This window comes from Lepidochelys olivacea (assembly GCF_965140295.1).
Source record: "Lepidochelys olivacea isolate rLepOli2 genome assembly, chromosome: 11".
Classification (NCBI taxonomy): Eukaryota; Metazoa; Chordata; order Testudines; family Cheloniidae; genus Lepidochelys; species Lepidochelys olivacea.
In genome coordinates this window covers 43,623,563-43,645,870 of record NC_140421.1, presented here as the reverse complement: position 1 = coordinate 43,645,870, position 22,308 = coordinate 43,623,563, and the positions used below count along the sequence as shown (strand labels likewise).

General features: G+C 38.6%; 3 protein-coding genes across 4 annotated transcripts; all 3 read right to left on the bottom strand.

The window, feature by feature from the left end:
- Positions 1–3,858: 3,858 nt before the first annotated feature.
- On the bottom strand, positions 3,859–5,864 carry HOXD11 (homeobox D11). Of its 2 annotated transcripts, none has more exons than XM_084642704.1 (2): positions 5,102–5,864; positions 3,859–4,535 (listed from the first exon to the last, which is right to left on the bottom strand). In XM_084642704.1, exons 1-2 carry the CDS (start codon positions 5,706–5,708, stop codon positions 4,300–4,302), a joined length of 843 nt encoding a protein of 280 aa, XP_084498830.1. In that variant the 5' UTR covers positions 5,709–5,864; the 3' UTR covers positions 3,859–4,299. The 2 variants fall into 2 exon arrangements, with proteins under 2 accessions (XP_084498830.1, XP_084498831.1); XM_084642705.1 differs by having other exon boundaries at positions 3,859–4,532.
- A 6,403-nt stretch (positions 5,865–12,267) lies between these two features.
- HOXD12 (homeobox D12) lies at positions 12,268–13,368 on the bottom strand (the record flags this gene model as incomplete). The annotated part of the gene is made up of 2 exons (XM_084642697.1): positions 12,268–12,549; positions 12,807–13,368. The coding sequence occupies 2 exons, from the start codon at positions 13,366–13,368 to the stop codon at positions 12,311–12,313; spliced, it is 801 nt and encodes a 266-aa protein (XP_084498823.1). The 3' UTR covers positions 12,268–12,310.
- A 6,191-nt stretch (positions 13,369–19,559) lies between these two features.
- On the bottom strand, positions 19,560–21,191 carry HOXD13 (homeobox D13; the record flags this gene model as incomplete). The annotated part of the gene is made up of 2 exons (XM_084644052.1): positions 19,560–19,826; positions 20,543–21,191. The coding sequence occupies 2 exons, from the start codon at positions 21,189–21,191 to the stop codon at positions 19,576–19,578; spliced, it is 900 nt and encodes a 299-aa protein (XP_084500178.1). The 3' UTR covers positions 19,560–19,575.
- Positions 21,192–22,308: the final 1,117 nt, after the last annotated feature.

The following is a 22,308-nucleotide window of genomic DNA, read 5'->3' as shown; positions in this document are numbered from 1 at the left end:
AACATTGCTTTCGATTTGAGCAATTAATGTAGGGAGACGCTAAAAATGCAAACTATATACTGTATATCACGCCATTACATTGCTTTGCGATTGAAGAATATTTTTATTTAGCAAAAATAAAATAAAATAAATAATAATTGGCTACAATAGCGTGACCTTTCTTTTTTAATAATGTAATTGTAACACTAGCCTTCTCTTCGTGAGTCACGTTTTTCTTGCTGGGATTGTCGGAACTTTTAAAAAATATACCGATGCCATTATGTATTTCAAGAGTATTATTGTTGATAAAACAATTGTAATTGCACATTAGCTTTTCCTGCAATAGTGATATTGGTGTCTTGTGTGATCACACATAGGTGCATTCCCTGTATTACGAAGATATTCACACATGGTTTAAACCTTAGCCTATTGTGAATCCATATTTCTTTGTACACGTAAGTACAAAACTCAGAGTGTGATCTGGATGTTATCAGCGTTTAGCGTGTAGATAGGCCAATGAATGCGCCCTAATCTTATTTATTTTGAAAGTACCTTTATCTATATATAAATTCCTGACAATTTGTTCTTTAACCAGAAATACTCTATTTGTTGTTCTGATAGGACCAAACAAAATAAATTGGGAAATCGCTGACAGTTTTTAAAAAAGTATACTCTCCCTTATCCATCCACAGAATCATCACATTTACATGATGATTCAAAAAAGGACAAAGCCACATTTTAATCTTCATCTAATTATTTAATTAACAACATATATGATTTCAATCACAAGTTTATATTCGTTAAGAATGGCCTTAGTATAAATGTGAAGGGCTAAAACATACAGAAGCCAAGAGATGGAGTGAAGAGGCAAGATCTCAAAAGAAGTACGTTAATTTTAAAACCAACCAACCTATCAACAAAAAGATTTTTCTGTATTTATTCCTCTGGAACTAAGTAACTAAATTAATGTTGGGGGAGATAGGATTTGCTCTGGATTCTGTTGATAAGCGTTACCTTTCTCTTCAAAGATTCCAATGATCTTAGATGGGACAATGTCATTTTATTACAGACGGCAAAGCTATTTCCAAGAAACTGTTAACAATGAACTTCTAAAAAACCTCGCAGACAAACTGTCAACTAATTCTTTCACGGGGATAGGGCTTGTTAAATAGAGAATATAGTTGAACAAGTAGATCATGCATTAGCTAGTTTTAGATGAATTTTGCAAACAAGCAGATAAAAACTAACTGATCTTTGGTGTTATTATTTACAAGTGCTTATTGGGGGAAAAAAGAAATATGTAAATTCACTGGAAATTTTCCAGGACATGTATCGTGTTATACTTAATTTTCAAACCTTTTAGTTACATTTTAATAGCTCTCTACAGCATTATAAGGAGAGAGATTTTATTTAACAATCCCTTGGGAAGGTGATGTTCCGATATTCAAAATATGTACTCTTCCTTTTTGTCATTTATACTAAACAGGCACATCCAGAATCAAAAGCCCGTCTTTTGTTTAAATTACATACACCTCTAAAATTATGTTATAGCTGTGTTTGCACTTTTTTAGGGACAGGCTTGCAATAATATTTTACAGATAAGCTTTGAAAAGGAGACACATATTTTGATATAACTTTTGTTCTTTGGGTGTTAAGATTGCACTAAAAAGAGTAAACAGAGTTTCGCAATACTGAACGAATTCTGAATATCATATTTATCTTAAAATTATAGGATTTTTAAACCTCGTATGTATTATAAAAGATTACGACCAAAATTTTTCTTTTCAAGTGGCATATTCCTTGAGCATGTCACGGTTACGAGTTATTTGTTTAATAAATCTTTTTGATGCTTTATTTTCTCATTTCGAAAGCCCTGAAATCTTATCGTTACTTATATATTAGATTTTTTATTAGTAGTACAATTACTATTAAGAGGAAAATAGACTTGAACATCAGGACAATTGTAAGCATTACAGAACATGAGCGCGCCCTCCTGTGGAATTCAGAGGCTAAGCACAAGTGAATTTATTTATCTTCTTTGGCTTTCCGTTCAACCTTGATGCTTTTAGGTGTATTCAACAATGGGGTTAATTTCTGTTTTTAAATAGACATTAAAATATAATATATTTGCAAAATTCGGCAATGATTATATCGGTATATTTAGTTTCTGGTGATCATCTTTGCGGTGCCTTAACATTTTAAAGGACCACCTACCCTTGGATAATTTATTAAATACACCATAGGGATCTGAAAATCAAATAACTTATTCTTGCACTATGGATTAAGACCTGGAAGAGATGTGCGATTTTTGTGATAATGTTAAATGATTTATTTTAATAATTTCCTATTGCTACATGTTTCTCCATTTGATAGGATGTTTCCTATTAAAATATATATTTGAAAATGAATTCTCTGGAAATATTGTTTTCCTCCGAAATACCTAGTTATTTTTTACATTCCACGGCTCTATATATAGTATGTTAACTCGGCGCGGTTATAGAAAGAATGGCCTTTCCTGCATTTTCTGGACACGAGATAAGTATTAAGAAAAATAGAAGACATTGTAACATAACTGACGGATTCCATTAGGGACCTGTCCGAACATAGCGTTATTGGAAAGTATTCATGACAGCTGGAATTTTCTTAGCGTTATGATGCATTTGCTAATAAGGCTAGCCATGCAGTAGTTAGTGTGTGGGGGGGGGTGTGGGTGCGTGTGTGGTGAGTGTATGTATGTGCGTGTGAGAGAAGGAGATCGGGAGACAGAGAGAAAGAGAGAGAGAGTGGGTGGGTGGTGGTTGAAAATAACAGAGGAACCTTAAGGCGCCTAATTATTCAGAAAGGTTAAAGGTGATGACCTTGACATTTTGGAAGTTCAAAGGCATACACTTATGTTTTTCTTGCTAAAGAGTTTAAAATTTTATTTTTTTAGCTATGCCTCCTTACGATTTAATCAGATATTTTTTAGTTTTTCTGTCTTTTCCGGACTTATTTCCGTACTTTTGTGTTTACTGGGTGCAAGTGTAATGAGACCCACTTTTCTATTATTTTTTTATTCAAAAAAGACAGATTCTTTTCTCACTCCTTTCCTTTATTGCACTTTGCGGAAATCTCTTTTTCACCCACCAGAAGGTGTATAATATAACCCAATTAAGCTGTTTAGAACCTCCGCTTTTATGGTGTTGTCTAGACAGTTCAAGGTTTTGTAAACAGCTTCGCCAGGTCATACTACATGAAGTGAAGAGGGGACCTTCACCAAATTCTTTTACTTTCAAAATAAAGACAAAGACCAGTTATTTTATACTAAGTTGGGGAAACTGATTACATTCCTGTGATTAAATATAGGAAACTCAGAACGAATCGGTAAAAAAACACGGTGAAAATATTCACTTTTTTTTTTTTTGCTAAACTTTGTTTTAACTAGTTGCAATTGTTTACAGCTGCCTGTTGTTTGAAACATTCAGGGTTCCCATTCTGACAATCCTTCCCCAGCTAGTAAACATCCATTTGAGCTTTGAATTCTTGTCTCAAACCTTAGACGCCCGAACAGCTATTAAGCGTTTTTCATAGCTCATAGTAATTGTGGTACCAGCAGAAGTGGTGGTCTTCAGACAGCCATGTTTGGGCTGCCTTAAACTGAGGGGAATAACAGTGAAGGTTTTATATAGAATAAGTTAGAGATTTAAACTAACGTTTATATCCCATTGAAAATAATTTGATTTAACTTCCTCCATTGTTACTAAATTGAATTTGGCTCTAGTCGAGTACACACTCTGATCGTTCAGAGATGGAAATCCATAAGTGAGCAGAAGATATAACCTTAACTTTACTAGAAACCATTTATTCACATGTAAAAGACAGTGGCCCATGCGTTTATATGACAATAGAAACACACACACACACACACACACACACCATGTACATTTACCATCTTTTAAATAAATTGCATTCATTTAAGGGAGGAAAGGCTTATCGTAGATCAAAACCAAGAGGAAAAAAACCTCTTTTTTAAAAGCAAAATCTACCATACACACCGCCGATTCATTGGTGTCATCATAAAAAGAAAAGAAAAAAAAAACCAAAAAACAAACACCTTGGGCGATAAACATTGGAGAATGGACTTTTGGATTTACCCTAGCTTCCCCTTATGAGGGACGCGTTCCGCCAAGCCCCCGATATCGCCAGTGGACATTGATTGTTTGGAGGCACCAGAGTTGAACAACAAAATGAAACTTTGCGTTCCGCAGGGTGAATGTGTCCTGTAAACCAATTTCCTGGTGCACTCTGATGGCAGGTTAGATAGGGATATTTTCTTTTCTTTCAAAACAAGGGGTTTCCAGTGAAATACTGAAGTCGATCTCTGTTCAGTTTCTTTTCTTTCATCCTTCGATTCTGGAACCAGATTTTAACTTGTCGATCAGTGAGGTTCAGCATTCTGGACAACTGCAGTCTTTTTTCTTTGTTTATGTACACGTTGAAGAAAAACTCACGTTCCAGTTCTCTTATCTGATATTTGGTGTACGGACATCGCTTTTTCCTTGATCGCTGGGGAACTGCTGAAATTCAAGACAAAATAAACTGATTTTATGCTGTTTCAATAAACACTTTCATATAACGATAGATAAGACACATTCACAATATCGCATTTACTAGAAAGCAGCATCCTAACAGTTAAGGAAATATTCTGAGAGATTTCTCTCTCTCCCGCCTCCCTTCTGGGTAACTTTGCAAAAGGTGGACATTTCCAACTTCCCCTTAAAACAGACCCTATCTAGCAGTACAGAAGGATGTTTAAATTGGTTGGAAATATTCCAAGGTTCTCAAACTACTCCCCTAAACAAATGAAAATATTAGACTCTATAATTAAGGGTGCTTTGAATAATAGCTGTGAAATCTCTCTGCCCCCTCCCAAATCAACAATTTAATAACAATTAATATCCTCCTCCAAAAATACCTTAAGCCCACGTAAATTGGTTTCCTATCGTAAACACGCTTTACAACGGTAAAGGAAATCTTATAGGATATATAAACTCCTTTGGATGCTTATAAAATTGCACATAAAATGCGGCTTGACAAAGTGTTGGCCTTGTACGGTTGCCCCCAATTTACTACTGATACCTACCTGAACTGTTGCTCTTCTCTGCAACAGCCTCACCAGAAGGGGAACCGGCGCTGTTTTCTGTTGTCACTTTCTTCTCTTGGCTGGAAGGTGTTTTACTACAAGGGCTATTCTGAGGTTTCAAGTCGCTCTTGGCCGCTTCCCCCTCGTTCTCTGCTTGCTGTTGGTATGGAGGTCCATGGGCTGTCTCATAAAACTGGTCAAATCCTTGCGGGAGAATGCCGTTCCTTCCCACCGTGTTGTAGAAGTTGGAGGCAGCGGCGGAGGGTCCATGGTGGCTGCACACAGGATCCGTTTTGAATAACATTTCCGTCCTCCTGTTAGCAGGCTGGAGAAAGTCTCGATGCATAACCTCCTCAGCTGAGTAATAAGGAGCATAACTGCCCCTATACTGCCATTTGCTGCGCTCTAATCCGTATTCCCTGAATGCCACTTCTCGCACAGGTTGGACATGAGGTAAATTAGAAGAATAAGGAAAAGTCATTTGACAGGAAGACGATTGCGACAAAAAAGAGGGTTTCGTCGAGAAATCTGAAGGTGAAACGTAATAAGCGCACCCTGGTAGATACATATTGGATGCACTGTGGCTGCAATCGTCAAACTCAGTCATGTCTTCCTTTTTGCGATTGCAAGCAACCAGGAGACTTCAGTGCATTGAACAAGATCCATCTATTGCACAAGAGGGTTTGGACAGGATCAACTAAGAAAAAATCCCCACCGTGTGCTGACGTGCAATTCATCTTGATTGATTCTAGTGGTAATTATGTCACGTGACGCAATGTAGAAATGTCCTTATATCTATATCAGCCCTTCGGAAAGACTCCTAAGATCCTCCAAAGAGCCTCCCAGCACCGAGAGATGAGCAACGCATTTGTACAAATGTTACATTTTTATCTTTCTTTCTGCCACGGCAAGATGGGGTAAATAGAGAGAGAGGCTAATCACCTGAGAATGCACAGTCTGTGTAGCGACTCCTACGCACTGCTGGAAATCCAGCCCCTACCACTGAAGCAAAACGCACGCATACAGAACCCCTCCGATCCCCTCTTTCTAAGCATGTCTCTAAACATATTTGGGGAAATAGGCACAGATAATTCAACTGGGAAAGGTAATCCCTAGCTATTTGGGTGTGAGCTTCAAATCGGAGACCTCGACGCTGTAGTATGACAATTCAGGGTCGGAAATATTTGCTTGTTGCTACTTACACTGATGATTAGCTGATGATAGTAAATTTAGGAAAGCAAAGACCCTATTTACATACTCTAGCAGATTTGCTAACTCAGATCTAGAAATCCATAGTTCGCAAAAAATAACCTGTTTCAAAATTCAAACTATGAGACTCAGTAACCTTATTATTCCCTTCCCTAAGTACAAGCCCTGTGTGTTTGTCTGAGGGTGTGCGTGAGAGAGACTGAAAAGAGAAATATGCAAATAGCACGTTACAGTTAGCCTATTTTGTTAAAGGAAGTCTCTTTCGGGGTTCATTTGGAATTATGGAGAGATTATGATGCAACATCACATCTTTGGAGGAAAAGAAACCCAACAGTCACGATTTCCTTGGGAAGCAGAATATCAGACAAAGTGACTGGATACCATGAACTTCAACCAATGTTCATTTTCATTTCATAGTTGGGAGTTTTGGTTATTAACGCAGAGCCACATAATAAGCGTTAGCCTACCTTATTTTTTAAATATTATTATACCTAAAATGAGCACAAAATGAGCCACGTAGTATGAAAACAAAATTAATTAATAAGCTTCAGAAATAACCCTGCACCAAGACCATTATTCATTCCGAGGGCATTTACCAAATCTCTGTAGAAATCTTTTGTTCCCCCCAGTACAAAATGTCCATCTTAGCCACAGGGCATGCTCGTCTCTAAATAAAAAAAACATGCCGTTATGCCACATAGAATAGCTTTTGTAAAAAAAACCCTTGAAAGCCAAGCTTTTTCAGGACACTGTCTGCAAACACTCAGGCCACAGATGACTTAAAATCTTAAAATGTCACACAATGCAAAGCCCCTACAGGTGTGGAAGCGGACTGAAAGAATAATGAAAACAAACAAAAAGGAAAGAAAGAAACCCAGGATATTAACTTTGTTATCATGGCTGAAGCCAGAAAAGGGGCTCAGTATAACCCGATGGGATATAAAACATCTGCATTGCGTGGTAGCAGAGGCATCCGCAATGACAGACACCTATTATGCGCACTTTGCTTTTAGCTGTAGAAAGAGGGAGGTAGAGGTATGGAATCTTTTATTCCGATTTTTTCCCCAAAAAAATCTTCAGACGTGTCCATATGATAGAAGGCTCGTGAAAGCAGTTCCCAAAACGGAGCATAATGTCCTGTTTTCCAAAGGGACTATGTCCAAAGCCATTCAGACAACTTGAAGTTCAATCTATTTTTTCCATGATGCCTCGCTTGTATACCACCATTAATGCAGCAATCTGATTTATCCCATCAGATATACTCACTAAAGATCCCACTAGATACAACGCACAGCACATAACACATCATTTCCTTCTTTGCGGAAGACTTTCAAGCCTTTTAGATTTTGCTGCAACAACTATCTCCTAAAAATGATGACTGCGTAGCTAAAATGGCTTCTGTGTCCCTTCCCACCCTGAGTTCCCAGCAGAACATGGGCAACGATTCGTTTGCATGATGCTCCAGGATTTCTCAAGACTAAGTTATTAATTTGACGGGGAGCTATGAACCTATGAAACTTCATTTTCTTTAGCACCCAAAACAACCAATTAAGCTCTAGTCGAAATCGTATCCCTTCCTTTGGCTGCAGAAACCCTAGAATCAATTAAATATTGTGGTAGGAGTCAATCAATTTCAAGCAATTCAAGTTCAACGACATGGCGACGATTTGTTAATAAGAAAACAGCTCAATTAGCAAACAATCCCCGACCAAAACCAAAAACCCAGCCATCTGATTGTTTGAATGTCCACCCAATAACACTACAGATATTCCACCTGAATGAGATGAATGTGCGAATTTCTGATTGCTAAGGCATTTTCACCCCATATTGGATCCTATCCCAAACACAAGTAATCCTTTTTCTAACCAGATGAAATAGCATCGAAACATAAATGTATATAATGGATATATTCAAGCGAATACTTTACCGTTAGGTGTCTTGTAACATATGCAATCGTTGCCTAGAATTAGCAAGTATTCTTGTCCAAGTGACATTTCCAAAAGACCTCCGTGAAAATTAAGACGACTTGCATAACATTCGGATTTAAAAATATACCCAGTCCAGCTAGAGAAGATGCGGTATTTTTGTGCCACCCAAGATAAGACACTAACTTGACCTTAACTTTGTTATGGCGCCCCTAGTATCTGGAGAACGTGAACAGACACTGTCTGGCAGCTCTCGTAAAAACTGACTGGAGAAGAGATTCTGAGTCATTTCATTTATTGCCACTACAGTTCTGCAAGAAAGCTTTTCCTCCCTGCCAAACTTTAATTATTTATGCTCTTTTAGGAAACACAAAAGCACCCAGAGTTTCCTTTCCTTAGCAATCTAGCACGAATGAAAACCCTATCTTAATCAGTTTATCCGATTTAGATTTCGGTCCGAATGTAAAGATGTTTATGTTGGACTGAATAAATGAATGTAGGTGTGTATGTGTGTATTACTACAATGCATGTATGTTTGTGTGCTTATTGGCACGTACAAAGACACACACCACACGCACCCAGAAATCTATTGGTAGAGAATTAAATACAGGAGTATATAAATAGATGATAATATATTCGTGTTTACTTATTATATATATAGAGAGAGAATATATATAATATATATTATATTATATATTCATATTCATATGTGTATATGAATTTAGATATAAATATATATGTCTATAGACACATGGATATATATAGTATGTATCTATTTGTGTGTGTATCTATCTATCTAATCACACACTCAACTGAATGTGTGTGTGTATACACAGTATATCTTGCTATATATGTATATTTGCATGTATGCATATACACACAGAGCGACGGTAGTTGCTTTATATTTAAGGTTGCAGTTTATATACAAAATATTGTGCGTGTGTGTGTGTGTGCGCGCGCGCTTTGGTTATATATTTTAGATCCTACGTCTCCTGTTTTTTATTTTATTTTCTACTTTCATTTCAAGGCAATAAAGAATGCAGATTCACAGTAAGTGAGCATCGTAGAGCAATTAAGCTTAATGAATAATGCATTGTTCTTTCCACATTTTTTCATCCGATATTCCTCTCAAGCTTTAATATTAGAAAATTAGGAAATAAAATGGTTGGATAGTTTGTAAATGTAAAGAGGGGAAGGTGGACAATGCAATATAAACAAGACAATTTTTGCTAGACAGTATTGGAAAGGAATAATATGCGGGGGAGGGGTGAAATCAGCAACGAAGCTTCAGAAGTTCTGGGACTTTTCTTCTGGATTTTTTCAATAGAATTTCTTTGTGTTATTATTATCGAAGAACATACTAGGAGAAGAAGATATTTGTATTTGCCAGTTCGCATTAGCTTGAAATAAAAAATCTTTAAAAAGTTAATTTCTGGACTTCTCAGAATGCATTGTTTCGCTTGTGGTTTTCCTAAGTGTTCACTTTTGAATAGCGAGATCCTCAGGCGTATTTTTGCCTCCATTGTGTACTGAGGTAACATGATAATTTAGAAGACATAAATACTAATCCCCAGTTTGCTGGCTCTCATTCTTACAATCGAAAATATCTCTGGACCCGTTACCGCTTCCCTGTTCTGCAGCAATCAGCCTCAGGCATTCAGAAACATTGCTGATACGCTGCACCCCCCAAAAAGCCAGTATTTATATCCAAAATGAGCTGTAACGACTGTTTCCTTACAACTGCCATAACACATTTTAAAGCTGATGATTGGATAGGAACAAAGTTCAAATGTGTCTTTTTTAAAATTATATTTTGGCTGATCTCAAACAGTCACTAGCCTTGTATTAATAGATAGTTTCTTTGTACAGTTCACTATCATTTTGATCCTTATTCACACGCCTTGAAGAAGTACATTTAAGCCTATTTCATATCAGAAAAACACGGGTATAACCGAGTCTCTGTCATTTTGAATTGTTATGATAAAGGAAAGGCAGCCCAAGATTTCGCATGCAGAAAAAGCTTCTGCATTAAAAACTTTGAATTACGTGAAAAATACATTCAATAGACATTTTAATCAGGACCTAAAGATCCCTGGAAAATTTTAAAATATAAAACCCAGTAAATATATGTAATTTTCATTTGATTCGCATCTGCTAGAGAGCTCAGTGTACTGCTCACAAATCAGTTTCACATTAAAGGTAAAGGGATCAGCCGCAAAAAAAGAATAGAAATGGATGAAACATTTAAAAATCATCAGATGAGTTGGAAAATGTGTCGAGCTCGTTGAAGTTAGAGGTATTTACAATTGGAGGTGTTTGCATTGGACAAAGGCACAGAAGCTTTTGTCCTCAGGGAAAAAAAAATATGCTAAATGATCATTTGAACATCCAGATGAAACAATAGTAATGGAAGTAAATCCCTTCCATGAATAGGAGAGTTTTCAATGTTTACCCAGTTCTTTGGCACTAGTATATGTTGTTAAGGCGTGTGATTAAAAAGAAATCGCAGATCGGCCTGTATTAACCCCATCTTTATCGCCTACAACAGGGTGTTTTGATTTTTTAATTTTTTCCCCCGTGGAACATTTGGACCAGGCCAAAGTCATCCAGACCAACAAGGCTAAAGGCAGCGTAGACTGCGCACCGCACGGGCCGCCAAATAAACGATTCGCATCGAACACATGACGCGACCTACAAGAATTTTTTTAGTTCTATTTCTAGATCATGAAGATGGAAACAGAGCAAAGTTATAGTAACGCTAGCGGCGGGGGGTGTCTATTTTTTAAAAACTCCTTCGCAGTGACATTTCGCTTCTTTCTTTCTTTCTGGAGAGAGAGGGCGAATGGGGTGGGTGAGGGAGCTCATAACAACTGAGTTTTTCACTTGGATTCTAGTCAATGAATCAAAACATTTTATCATGAAGGTGACTGGGAGAGCATTATTTTTGTCAAGGCTGTTCAAAGGCAGTGTATGTGGGGGGGGGGCAAGACTCCTCGACACTTTCACTGACAAAGAGAGACAAACAATATTTACATCCAAATAAAAGTTCTTTTCTTTTAATGGAGCAGGCAATAAGACGATCAACATTCTACGCATCTGAAAACCAAAGCAAAAGGCAGTCCGTTGACATGTATTTCTTTCTGGTTTACAAGTAAGAAGCTGCGGCAAAGGGCTCAAAGGCCTGACCATCGATTTTCCATTCACAGTTTAAAAGTCTAGGTATAAGGGCAGGGCTGCAAGAGACAACGGCAGCCTTCAGTCGCACATGAATGTTTGAAGATGCACAAAGGATTTTTTACCCCCAATACTTCAGACATTTTCATTCAGTTTGCCGCAGCCTATGACTGCAGAAGAGAGATTTATTCAACACCTTTTAAAATAAGTAGCAGGAGTTAATGCATCATTTTCAACACGCAAGAAGCAGAAAACCTTTGGGCGCATTATGAATCCGTGTTGTCAGGTTATGCCATGCCTTTGCGCACAAGTCACGTGCCCCGTTAAAATGTATGCCTCTGGGTTCTCGGATCTATGCCATTATGTTAATGGATTATTAAAAATAGGGTTTATTTGTTATACGCTTTTCCATTTAAAAAAACCAGGTTATTCCCAACCACAAAATAAACAAACACTGCATGCTCATACTGTAAGGCAAGTTAATATATGAAGAGACTAGCCAGTATTTTAATATCCAAGATCATTACTAGTCAACGTTTCTTTATTTTTCTGCAAAATTATGTTTACATACAGTTAGAGAAATGGATCTTAGCTCAGTACCGCTCATCCTCCAAGGAAAGAAAAAAGTAGAAGAAAATCTATTATAAAGCGAAATTAAAGATAAGAGCTGATAATACAGGTCTTAGTGTAGCCTTTTGATGAGTTTACTTTCTTCTTTTTGGCCAAGAATTCAATATTTGCCAATTTACAAGAGCCCCAAATGTTTGCTTAGAACTTCTAGAATTTGTTTTATTATTATTATTAATAATAATAATCATAATAATAAAAGTTTTCATCGGGAATATATTCTACCCTAAAGTTGCAAAAGACAAGTTCATTACAGGAATGGCAAGACTTTTGTCTAGTACATAGAAAGCGCCTGCTCACGCATTACTACTCTTTTCTTTTTCATCCGTCGGTTTTGAAACCAAATTTTAACTTGTTGATCGCTTAAATTCAGTCTGTTTGATAGCTCCTTCCTCTTCTGTCGGTTAATAAACTCATTGAGGAGAAACTCGTTTTCCAATTCAGCAATTTGTTGTTTTGTGTAAGGTTTCCGTTTCTTTCTTAATCTCCCCTGTGCGGGACACCAAGGCAAACCTACAACAAACGTCGATAATTTAATGGATAAATTGTCTGCAATACATGGAGCATGCAATAAACAGCATTACATAAATGTAACTTGCCCAAGGTATGTTTTCGTCAAGTACATTGGACATCACAAGAACTACCTATCTTGTCAGATTAACTGATTATCTCCTCAAATGGATAAATGTGTAATTAAGATAATTCTAAGGGTCTTTTAGAAAATTATTCTCTAGGTCTCTTCTAGATAAAGTGAGTTATTTAAGGCATACCATCCTGCACTGAAGGTCTCAGACATGACTGGACTGCTGCAGACTGCACTGTCAGGTTCAAGTTGACCGAATTCTTGATGTCCTCCTTTAAGTTTGAAGGAGAGGAATTCACTTCAAAAAGAGCTGATGAGCCATGCAAACCTCTTTGCAGGCTGGAGTGGTCATACTTCACTGGCTTTAAGTTGGTTGGATGAGTAATACTTGGGTCATTGGCAAAAGAGAGCCTCTGCCTGCATCTTTCCTCCTGTTTGGAGCTTGCTTCGTGGGCGTAGTATTTATTGTTTTCTTCCAGGCACTCTTTGTTGCTGTTGGAATTGATGTTGATTGGAACAGAGCCCGTAAGGTAAGGCTGCGAGGAGCCGCTGAAAGCATGGTTCTGAGGCTGAGCTGTACACGAACTTGAGCAAGTCCAGGGGATCGAGCTTCTGGGGTAGGAAATGGTGGGCAGAGCCGCCAATTGACTGCCATTAGTCCGCAAATTAGGAAAATAAAAGGAGTCCGGCGATTGCAAATTCAAGAGAGAACCAACGTAGCCAGATCTGTAGAGACTGCGATCACACATTTCCAACAAAGGCCTTCAGCTGGTCTTACAGCAGGATTTAGTTACAACGGGGAATAAGCGGCAAGCCTAAAACGATTGGACGAAACTTTGCATACAGGTTCTTCAAAGCCGGTAATTTCAGCACCGCCTACACCCAGTGAGCCCTCTTGTTCTCAGTATTATAGTAATACTTGAAATATTAAAATCCCTAACTTGCAAGGGGGAGGAGAAAGCTTTGTCCCCACTCCTATAAAAATGAATGGAGTAGGAGTGGAACGCTGCTTTCCAAAAGGGAAACTAGGAGAAAACAAACATTTGTAAACCTTTAGATGGGAACTTTAGCTAGAATCCGGAGAACGGTGATTTCTCCTTATGCCTACTTGACTCGATTATTACGCGTTATTTCTCACCTAGGGTTTCCTCATTTATTGTAAAGGTGTGAAGCTATTTGCTATACATACAGATGCACATGTACATATATGTTTATTGCAAACATCGTTATATACATGCTTGAAATTAACATCCTCATTATGGTATGATTATGATACCATTATTATAAAATCCTATTATTGGTATGATTATGATAATGATCTGATATGACTCTAGTTGTAGATTTATGCCCCTTTCAGGTTTTCACATTTTAACTTGCATTGTCACCATGTGGGGAGAGTGTAATCATTGAAGGTCTGTGTTCTTTACAGGGCGTTCAGTAATTTACATTTCCCAGTGCACACACACTGTTAAAAATAAAACCCGTTCCACTCTTTCCCCCAACATGTTTCTTATTGAGGAGACTTTATTTTTAACATTGCAAAGTATATAAAAATGTCCAAAGAATACATTTCTATCACGTGCAATACATTTTAGAATAACCTGCCCAAAGTAAAGGTTTTCTTGATTTATTTATTTTATTTTTTTCGCAAATCAGGCTTATTAATAAGGACTGGCGAGGGAAGACGCTAAGAATTAATTCGGAAACTGCGAGAAAACACATCATGTCGGAGGTGCAATAAGACAAGGCAATGATTAGAGTGGTCGCCACCGGTTTTAAATTGTCTGGCTGATATGACATAATTTCCATAGCGTTTATTTTTCCGCCATTAGGTGGTCAGCTCTTGGCACTCGAGGTTTTTCAGGGTCAAACATGATTTCAAGAATTCCCCCCCCCCCGCTTTTCGCCTAACAACGGAATTAAAAATGACATTAGTGAGCGTCCACACTTCATACCGCATGACTTTGGCAAAGGGTGAACGAACGAGTTGTGGAGCTTTGGGGAGCCGTTGATTCCTTTTGAGGAGTCAGTTCTGAATTCCGCGAGGCCTTCTGTATAGTAACTAAGGCCGAAATAGTCCATGAAAAATACGGCTAATGGCGCAAGAGGCTTGAACCTATTTGCTAAAACACACGGAAATATGGGGTAAGGCGGGTGATATGGGGCAAGTTATCAGAGGAAAAAGCTTCAGATGATCATGGATATTTTTGAGATCACTCTTCCTCAGTCAGCAGTCTTCAGAGCAGGTTTTCGGAACATAAAGTCGACTACTAAATAATATTTTCGGCATCCATCCATTTAATACATTTCACACAGTACATACATACACGCTGCTTCTAATCTGACAATTTCATATGGGTCGCTTCCATAAACGGGATGTCCCCACAATGGAATTAACCCGATTTCAAACAGAAACATAAAGCTCTGACTTCATCGTGTTACCTTAGCTCGATTAAAATATCAAACATGGTTAACACTAAAGGTTAATTTTCCATGTGATTGTCTTGTTAATTATAGTTTTAATCTTGGCTTTATTTCTATGAGGAGATCAGACATTGACATTTTCCTAATGAAACTCGTCTTTCTGTTTAATGGGAATTTTGAGTAAATTATACAGTAATTTCATTGCCCAGGAAGAAAATCTTTAAATGATTACTCTCCAGATTATCCTCCTAGACCACACAAGACCACACAAGCAGTGCTGGAGGATATTACTGACCACTGCTCTTAATTTTTATTGTTTGAGTTATGTCTACCAATTGAGTCTCTCTTATTAACTTATTTGTTTTCGTTTTCCAATATGCTGGGAAATAGTTGGGAAAAGTTTAATTCTCTTCCGCCCTAGCGTTTCATAAAGAAATCTGCAACTGCTTTTAGCCTCTCAGAAGAAAAGAATGGGCATTTTGTGTTCAAAAGAGTATATTTTCCCCCAGTAAAAAAACAAACCAACCAAGAATAGATGTGAGCTCTGTTACCGGAAAGGAAGGTGACACTTCAAACTAGTTTTTATGGTGTTACAGAAACAAGACTTTTCAATTAACCTTAAACTCATCTATAATTGTAAATGAATAATAAAATAAATATGGAAAGAAAAATCTTAGCAACAGCAGAGGTATTTATAGCTGAAGAAAATAGTGGTTATGTTTAAGTCTGCGCAAGCATGACACAATATTTTGTAATATAGTCCTTGTTCAAAGTTTTTGCCGGTGGTGGGGTGAAAATATCAGTGACCAGAAGTCTTGTTGGAGAGGATATCTTCAGCTGTAAACACACGCCTCGTTTGTTAAACCATATTCTTTAATAAAACGTGCCTATCCCTATATTCTTATTTGTACAAGAAATGTAATTGTTTATTATAGAGCTAGATCGAGACCTTTGCTCTTAAGCGCTTTTGGGTAAGTGTTGGATCAAAAGTAGTGTGACTACTAGACCTGATTACGCTTCCAAACCCTATGATTTTATAGGCATAGTCTTTCCCTTTGAATATGAAAGTTGTGCCGTGTAAATTAATGGTATTGAGTTGTCATTTGTACTGCGGAGATGCAGCAGCTGGAATGGGAGTGAAGTGCTTTCCCAGCCTATGCCAGAGATTGTCCAGGAGATGGCAGGATTGTCCTATACATCCACGCTCACTCCACAGCACAGCTATAGGACTCAAGATCAATGGTAAATAGAGGGCAGCCAAGTCACCATCACGCCATATTTCAATTCAATTTACTAATGTACTCATTAATTATGTGAAATAAAACTATACATGTATTATATAATAAAGATATTTCAGTCATCAGAATTCTGCTAATATGTATAATCAAAGTACTCTTGAATAGTGTGAAATAGAACTTTCTCTTTTACACTTTTATTTCTCACAATTAGTAAGTACATTAATTATCTATAGTAGCAGAATCATTACAATTACGCTGCGCTTGATTAGTCTAAAATAAATTACTATACATAAACTGTGGGGCCATAAGGTCTCCTAGTTAGGTGCTGGCAGTGATATGAAATGTACACTGCACACACAATGGCTGTGTATATTATAATTCATCTGATACTCCAAACAATTGTACAGAATCCAATAGCCTTTGATGAAGACGTTGTCTCTAGCACCAGAGCAGCTCTCCATACTTTCTGCCGAAGCATTCTTTAATTTCTTCCATATCGCTTCCCTGCTCCTTGTATGCGTACCTACAGACAGTATACTCTGTAAATAATGCGTCAAAATGCAGGTGACGAGGGGAAAAGGAAGCCCTCGCCTTTCTGACTATAGTTGCCTTTTCTTTCTATTTCTGCACGTTAGGCTCCATGGGACAAAAATTAAAAGCAAACTCCTAATATGTGATTGAGTGAGTAGCGGGTTCAGATTTCATTCTGATGTATTATTTGCAGGTCAGGTGGAGTTCTAATATTGCCTAAATCTGCACCTCAGTGTTCTGATACAAACTGAGTCTAAAGGCTAACCTTACAATAAAAAATAATGTAATAGGAGCGAGTTCTGGGCAAAAAGAAAACTAAATGTTACCAATAAAAATCTAACCAATGAGTATTTTTCTTAGTTTAAAAGTATTTTAAAAAATAGGGTGAAAAGGTTCTAACAGATAGACGGAGTTAAAAATATAGAGAGGAAAGGGATTTTTAAAGTTCTAAACAAAGGCAGCATTGATTATCAGAGACGGGTCAACACTTTTTTGGACATTTACTCTATCTCCCATGTACTTCAAGTTAGAGATTTTATGTTCCCCCAAAGTCTCTTATTTTCCCAGGGAAAGAAAATCCAATTTGGAACCTGGCTTTCCAGCGGAGAGAGATTTTTTTTTCCAAGTTAAAAAGGAAGGTGGGGGGCGAGGGTGGGAATAAGTGTAAGGGTAACGTGTGAGCCTAACACTTCGCTGTACAGGTCATTTTGTTAAATGAATGGGCTGACAAAATTCTGGGCCGCTTTCTGAACTCCACACTCAGCCAAACCAGCTGCATCAGGGAGGCTTGTTGGTGTGTGAATGCAGATTCAGGCCTAAGGACACAACAAATATTCTAAAATGCCATGTGAAGCAAACACGTATGGAACATTTAAAACACTGGAAGGCTGCTCAAAGAAGCCGCATTTCTTGCGAGACGAAATACCACAGTGGAGCTGAAGTTGCTGGAAAACCACAATTATGTTTCATAGAGCAAACTGTAGGCAGAAAGCATCTTTTACTCATTATACAAAGACCTGGTATAGCAAAGAGCCCCGTCTTTGGGCTGTATTCTCGACTTTTTAATGCAGCCTGTCGTTAGATATCTGACTTGCTTTTTTTTAAAAAAAACCAAGCCTTAAAAGTAGCCTTTCCATAATGCAGCCTGCGAAACGCCACGCTGTAAAAATAAATGTGATTTTCTTCAACTGTTTTTATATTGAAAAGAAATCGTTTTTATTGAAGATGTTTTAAGGAGGTCTTGACAAACTCATTCACGGCTTTGAAGTTGAGCCCCCATTTCCAACACAATTCCAAGTAAAAGCAGACCTTAAAACAAGAACGGAAACAATATGGTTTGATGGAAAGAGACTTAGTGTATGTCTTACCCACATACGTTAAGTATCAACGTGTTTAGAGCAATAGGCTATTATAATAAATAATAATAGTTTGGAACACAACATAGTTTAATAATTACACGAGAAATAAATGGAGAGATTTTCTCTTTTCTCTCCTAGCAGTAAACTGACTTGTATGATCAAAATCACTGCATGGGTATCATAACACGCACACTAAGATTCAAACAACACTAAAACACAACCGCCAGCCTCTCTGATCTTTATAAATTACGGCATCTTTCGAAAGTCCTCATTTATTGCTTCTTTCATTAACACCCGTGTATTTTTGTAACTTAAAGGTATCAGCAAGCTTCACTTCTGTAACAAGAAGTTTTCAAACCACATGATGGGGTGAAGGTGGAGAGTCTTGTGCTTGTTCAGATAAACAGGATAATAGGGCATCCAATACATTATATAAAAATACACATAACATTTATACACACCTTTATACAGCATGTCCTCTATATGCAATATGATTAAACACTGGAATTCCATTTAACTGTGTGTTCCTAGTATGCAGCTAACTAGCTAGCTATAAACTGATAAAACTTATCTGTTTCGGACTATCTTACTAATGAAGAGCAAATGATAACCCTATAAAACTGTATTGTTTGAAGTAATTGTATGTGATGCATCCGAATGAATGCATCTGCACAGAATATTTTGTTATTCTTTAAAATAGGGAGTATGAAATCATTAATCTGCAAATGACTACAAAGTAAAATCCAAAAAAAAAAAAAAATGTGGAATACAGACAGTCATGGAAACAGCTGAAGTTAAATATGTTTTTCTAGTTCCAATCTGGCTCCAAATTACATTTTTTTCTGAAAAAATAATAACCACCTCCCAACAACATAAAAGTAGCTATTTTCACATTAACAACCACTCACTGTATATGCTGGTGGGCTCACTTTATTTTAGACTGAGAACAGTGTTGTAATGATTTCTTAATCCCCAATTACATTACATTAATTTTAATTTTTTCACAACCGGCGTGGTTGTGAAATGTATTATACCAAATCACAACTGACAGTCTTGGCACCCGGCTGTTCAGAGACAATTTTACAGAAAAAAAACAGATAAGTATTTAAGAAAATTATAATTGTAACTGATCAACATACTTAAAGTCGTTTATACTGGCCTAGAGGGAGGAACAGAAGATATTCAAATACACAAAAAAGAAGAAAGAAACAGAACTACAAAGTCAAGTTTTGGCAGCATTCTCCACGGATCAGAGAAAAATGCTGACATTAATTAAAAGCAAATCACAAAATCTCGCCGCCATAGGAAGGGGGGAAAATATTAAATATATTTTCAAGTCTTTCCAAAAGTCTTTAGCTGATCGTAAATTGCATTTATATTTCCATCACTGTCCACAACCAATAGATCAAGAAACATTGTCCTTCAGCTTTGAGACTATTTTCTTATCCTTCACCCTTCTATTCTGAAACCAAATGGTAACTTGTCTCTCAGACAGGTTTGTGGCTGCGGATATCCTTCGCCTCTTGTCCTTGTTAATGAACTTGTTAATGGCATATTCATTCTCGAGTTCTTTAAGTTGCAGTTTTGTATATGGCACTCGCTTCTTTCTTCCACGTCTGTAGACACACATATCTGGCTGGTTTAGTGCAACATCCCCTATTGTAAAAGACATTATGCGAAAAATTAGAATTTTATTACAGGCGTTTAAATCTTAACTGATACTTGCTGGGCACTGGTTTTCATGGGAAAATAAATAATGTTAGGCTGTTTGCAGCTTATTATTATTTACACACCCACATTATTTACACGCTATTAAAGCACGAAAATCTTGATGGTCTGTCATCGCTTTCCAAGCCTGCGTGGTAGCGAGCCTGCAAAGTTTAGCAGTGCATTTGCTGGGGGGGGGGGGGGGGTGGTGGTGGTGGTGGTGTTGAGTTAAGTTACATGTATGTAAAGTACACGGAGAACTTTGCTTAGTGTGTGTTTCCCTGTGTCTGTCTGCATGTGGTGTTGTGCATGGGCACACTCACCGTATGCAGTTTCTTAACTACACTGGGGCGAGTCTTAAATGCTAGGCGGAATCAGAGACAATCCCAAGCATTCCAGACATCAACTGGCACATCTTCCCAAAACAGCAAAGGCAAACGTGAATAAAAGTCCAATCATCCAAATACATTTAAAACTAGCCATAAGGCTAGGACAGCTGGGCTCTGGGGTCTACCACACAGGGTGGAAACACAGAGTGGGATATTCTTAACCAACATTTCCCCCCTGCGCCGGGGGGCTGTGTGCGCAGAGTAACCAGGTCGCCAGGCCGGCGAGTGTAGCACAGGGCGGAAATTAAACTCAGACCAAAGCTCTCCCTCGCGTACCTGGAAAGGGCGATTTCCAAAAATGTGAGCTCTGGGACTGGTCTTTAGCGCAGTAAACCTGACTGTTCCAGCCATTAGCCAGAGTCCAGGACTGATAGCCCTCCATTGAGATGTATGTTTCGTGCCTCGGCTCCCCAGAGCCGAACGTGGAGACCATGTCTATGTACCCAGGAACGTGCTGGTAAGGGTTGGTGTAGCCCTGGTAAAAGGACACTTCCTTGGCCCGGGAGGAGACTTCATTGGCGGGGACGCTTGTGCTGGCCAAGCTGGAGACGTCCATATACTTTTCCACGGGAAAGCCGCCAATGGAGGCATGGGGGGAAGACTTCAGGGCGTTCTGCTGAATCCCGACCCCGTGGGACATCCGACAGCTGTAATATCCATTGCCAAAGTGATAGCCGTAGCCCAGCGCCGGGGCGGCCGGCGGAGCGGCGGAGCCCGGGCACTCTTTGGAGGGCGGATCGGAGCGGGCCGCGGAGCCCGAGCGCTCCGGGCCCCCAGCGTACGCGAACCCCGGAGCGGCCGCCGAGCGGCCCGAGTGAGCCGCCCCGAACACGGGCGACGAGAGAAAATTGCGGCACTGGCTGGAGGCGCCGCCGACCCCGTCTCCTCTTAATCCTTCCATCTCCCAGCTCGCGGCTTTGCTCATGGCCTTGCACATCCCTGGCTGCGGCTCGGTCCCGGGCTAGGCACGGTGCACATTGTTATTGCCTCCAACAGGTTAGATCATTGTGGTACGTTTATAAAAACTAACTTCAGATTGGGAGGGGGAACAGGGGGAGGGGGCGGCCTGCTCCAGATTAGTTTGCTGGAGTCCGAGGGCGCCTCATAGGCTGCCGAGGAGCATGTGATCCTCCAGCCGCCTGAACTAGTTCAGAGCTCTCAGCCCCTGCTCGGGACCGGCGTGTCCCCTTGCCTCACTTATTCATATTTTACTGTTCGGATCCACGGGCGTTTACTCCGAAACGCAATGATCACGCTAGTGGGAGGAGGGGTTTATGGCCCCCTTTTCTGCAGCACCAGCGGTGCTTTCATCTCCCGGCTAGCTTCCATCGGTTCAAAAGGCTTAAAAGAAAGAAAGAAAGAAAGAAAGAAAGAAAGAAAGAAAGAAAGAAAGAAAGAAAGAAACAAAGAAACAAACAAACAAACAAACAAACAAGCGCCGCAACTATTTGACCGTATTGCGCAGGAAATGGCGGCGGGGGGGGGGGATGTATTGTCATTGTCCAGAATATCTCGGTGTTTACTGCAGTTCTTCACACTTGAGATTATTTCTTACTTCATTATTGATTCATATGGTTATTTAAATTCTGGCTCAAAGTCATTGAAAGTTGCTAATGACTAGCAACCAAAGTGTCTTAATTAATGATCCTACTCCAATATTGGAAGGGTTACTGCTAAATGCACAGAATGGGGATGCATTTAAATAACCATTTAGTTTAGAAGTAAACATTCCTTTCCTAAATAGATGTATTGACATTTCTGAGTTATTAATGATTGCTACACGGAAGTTTGCAGTATCTTTCTAATGTATCATAAAGAAATATTAGACTTTGCATGGTTTTGTTATTATTGTCATTTAGATACTAGATATATATACGCAACTTACTATGTGCTCTAACAGGGTATATAAATGACAGTGCTGTTTACGTTATTTCTGAAACGTATAGTGCATAAACATATATAGATATATGCGTGTGTGTGAGATCACAGACACAAACACACGCACACATAAATGGCAGGTCTTATATCATTGCCGATAGCCA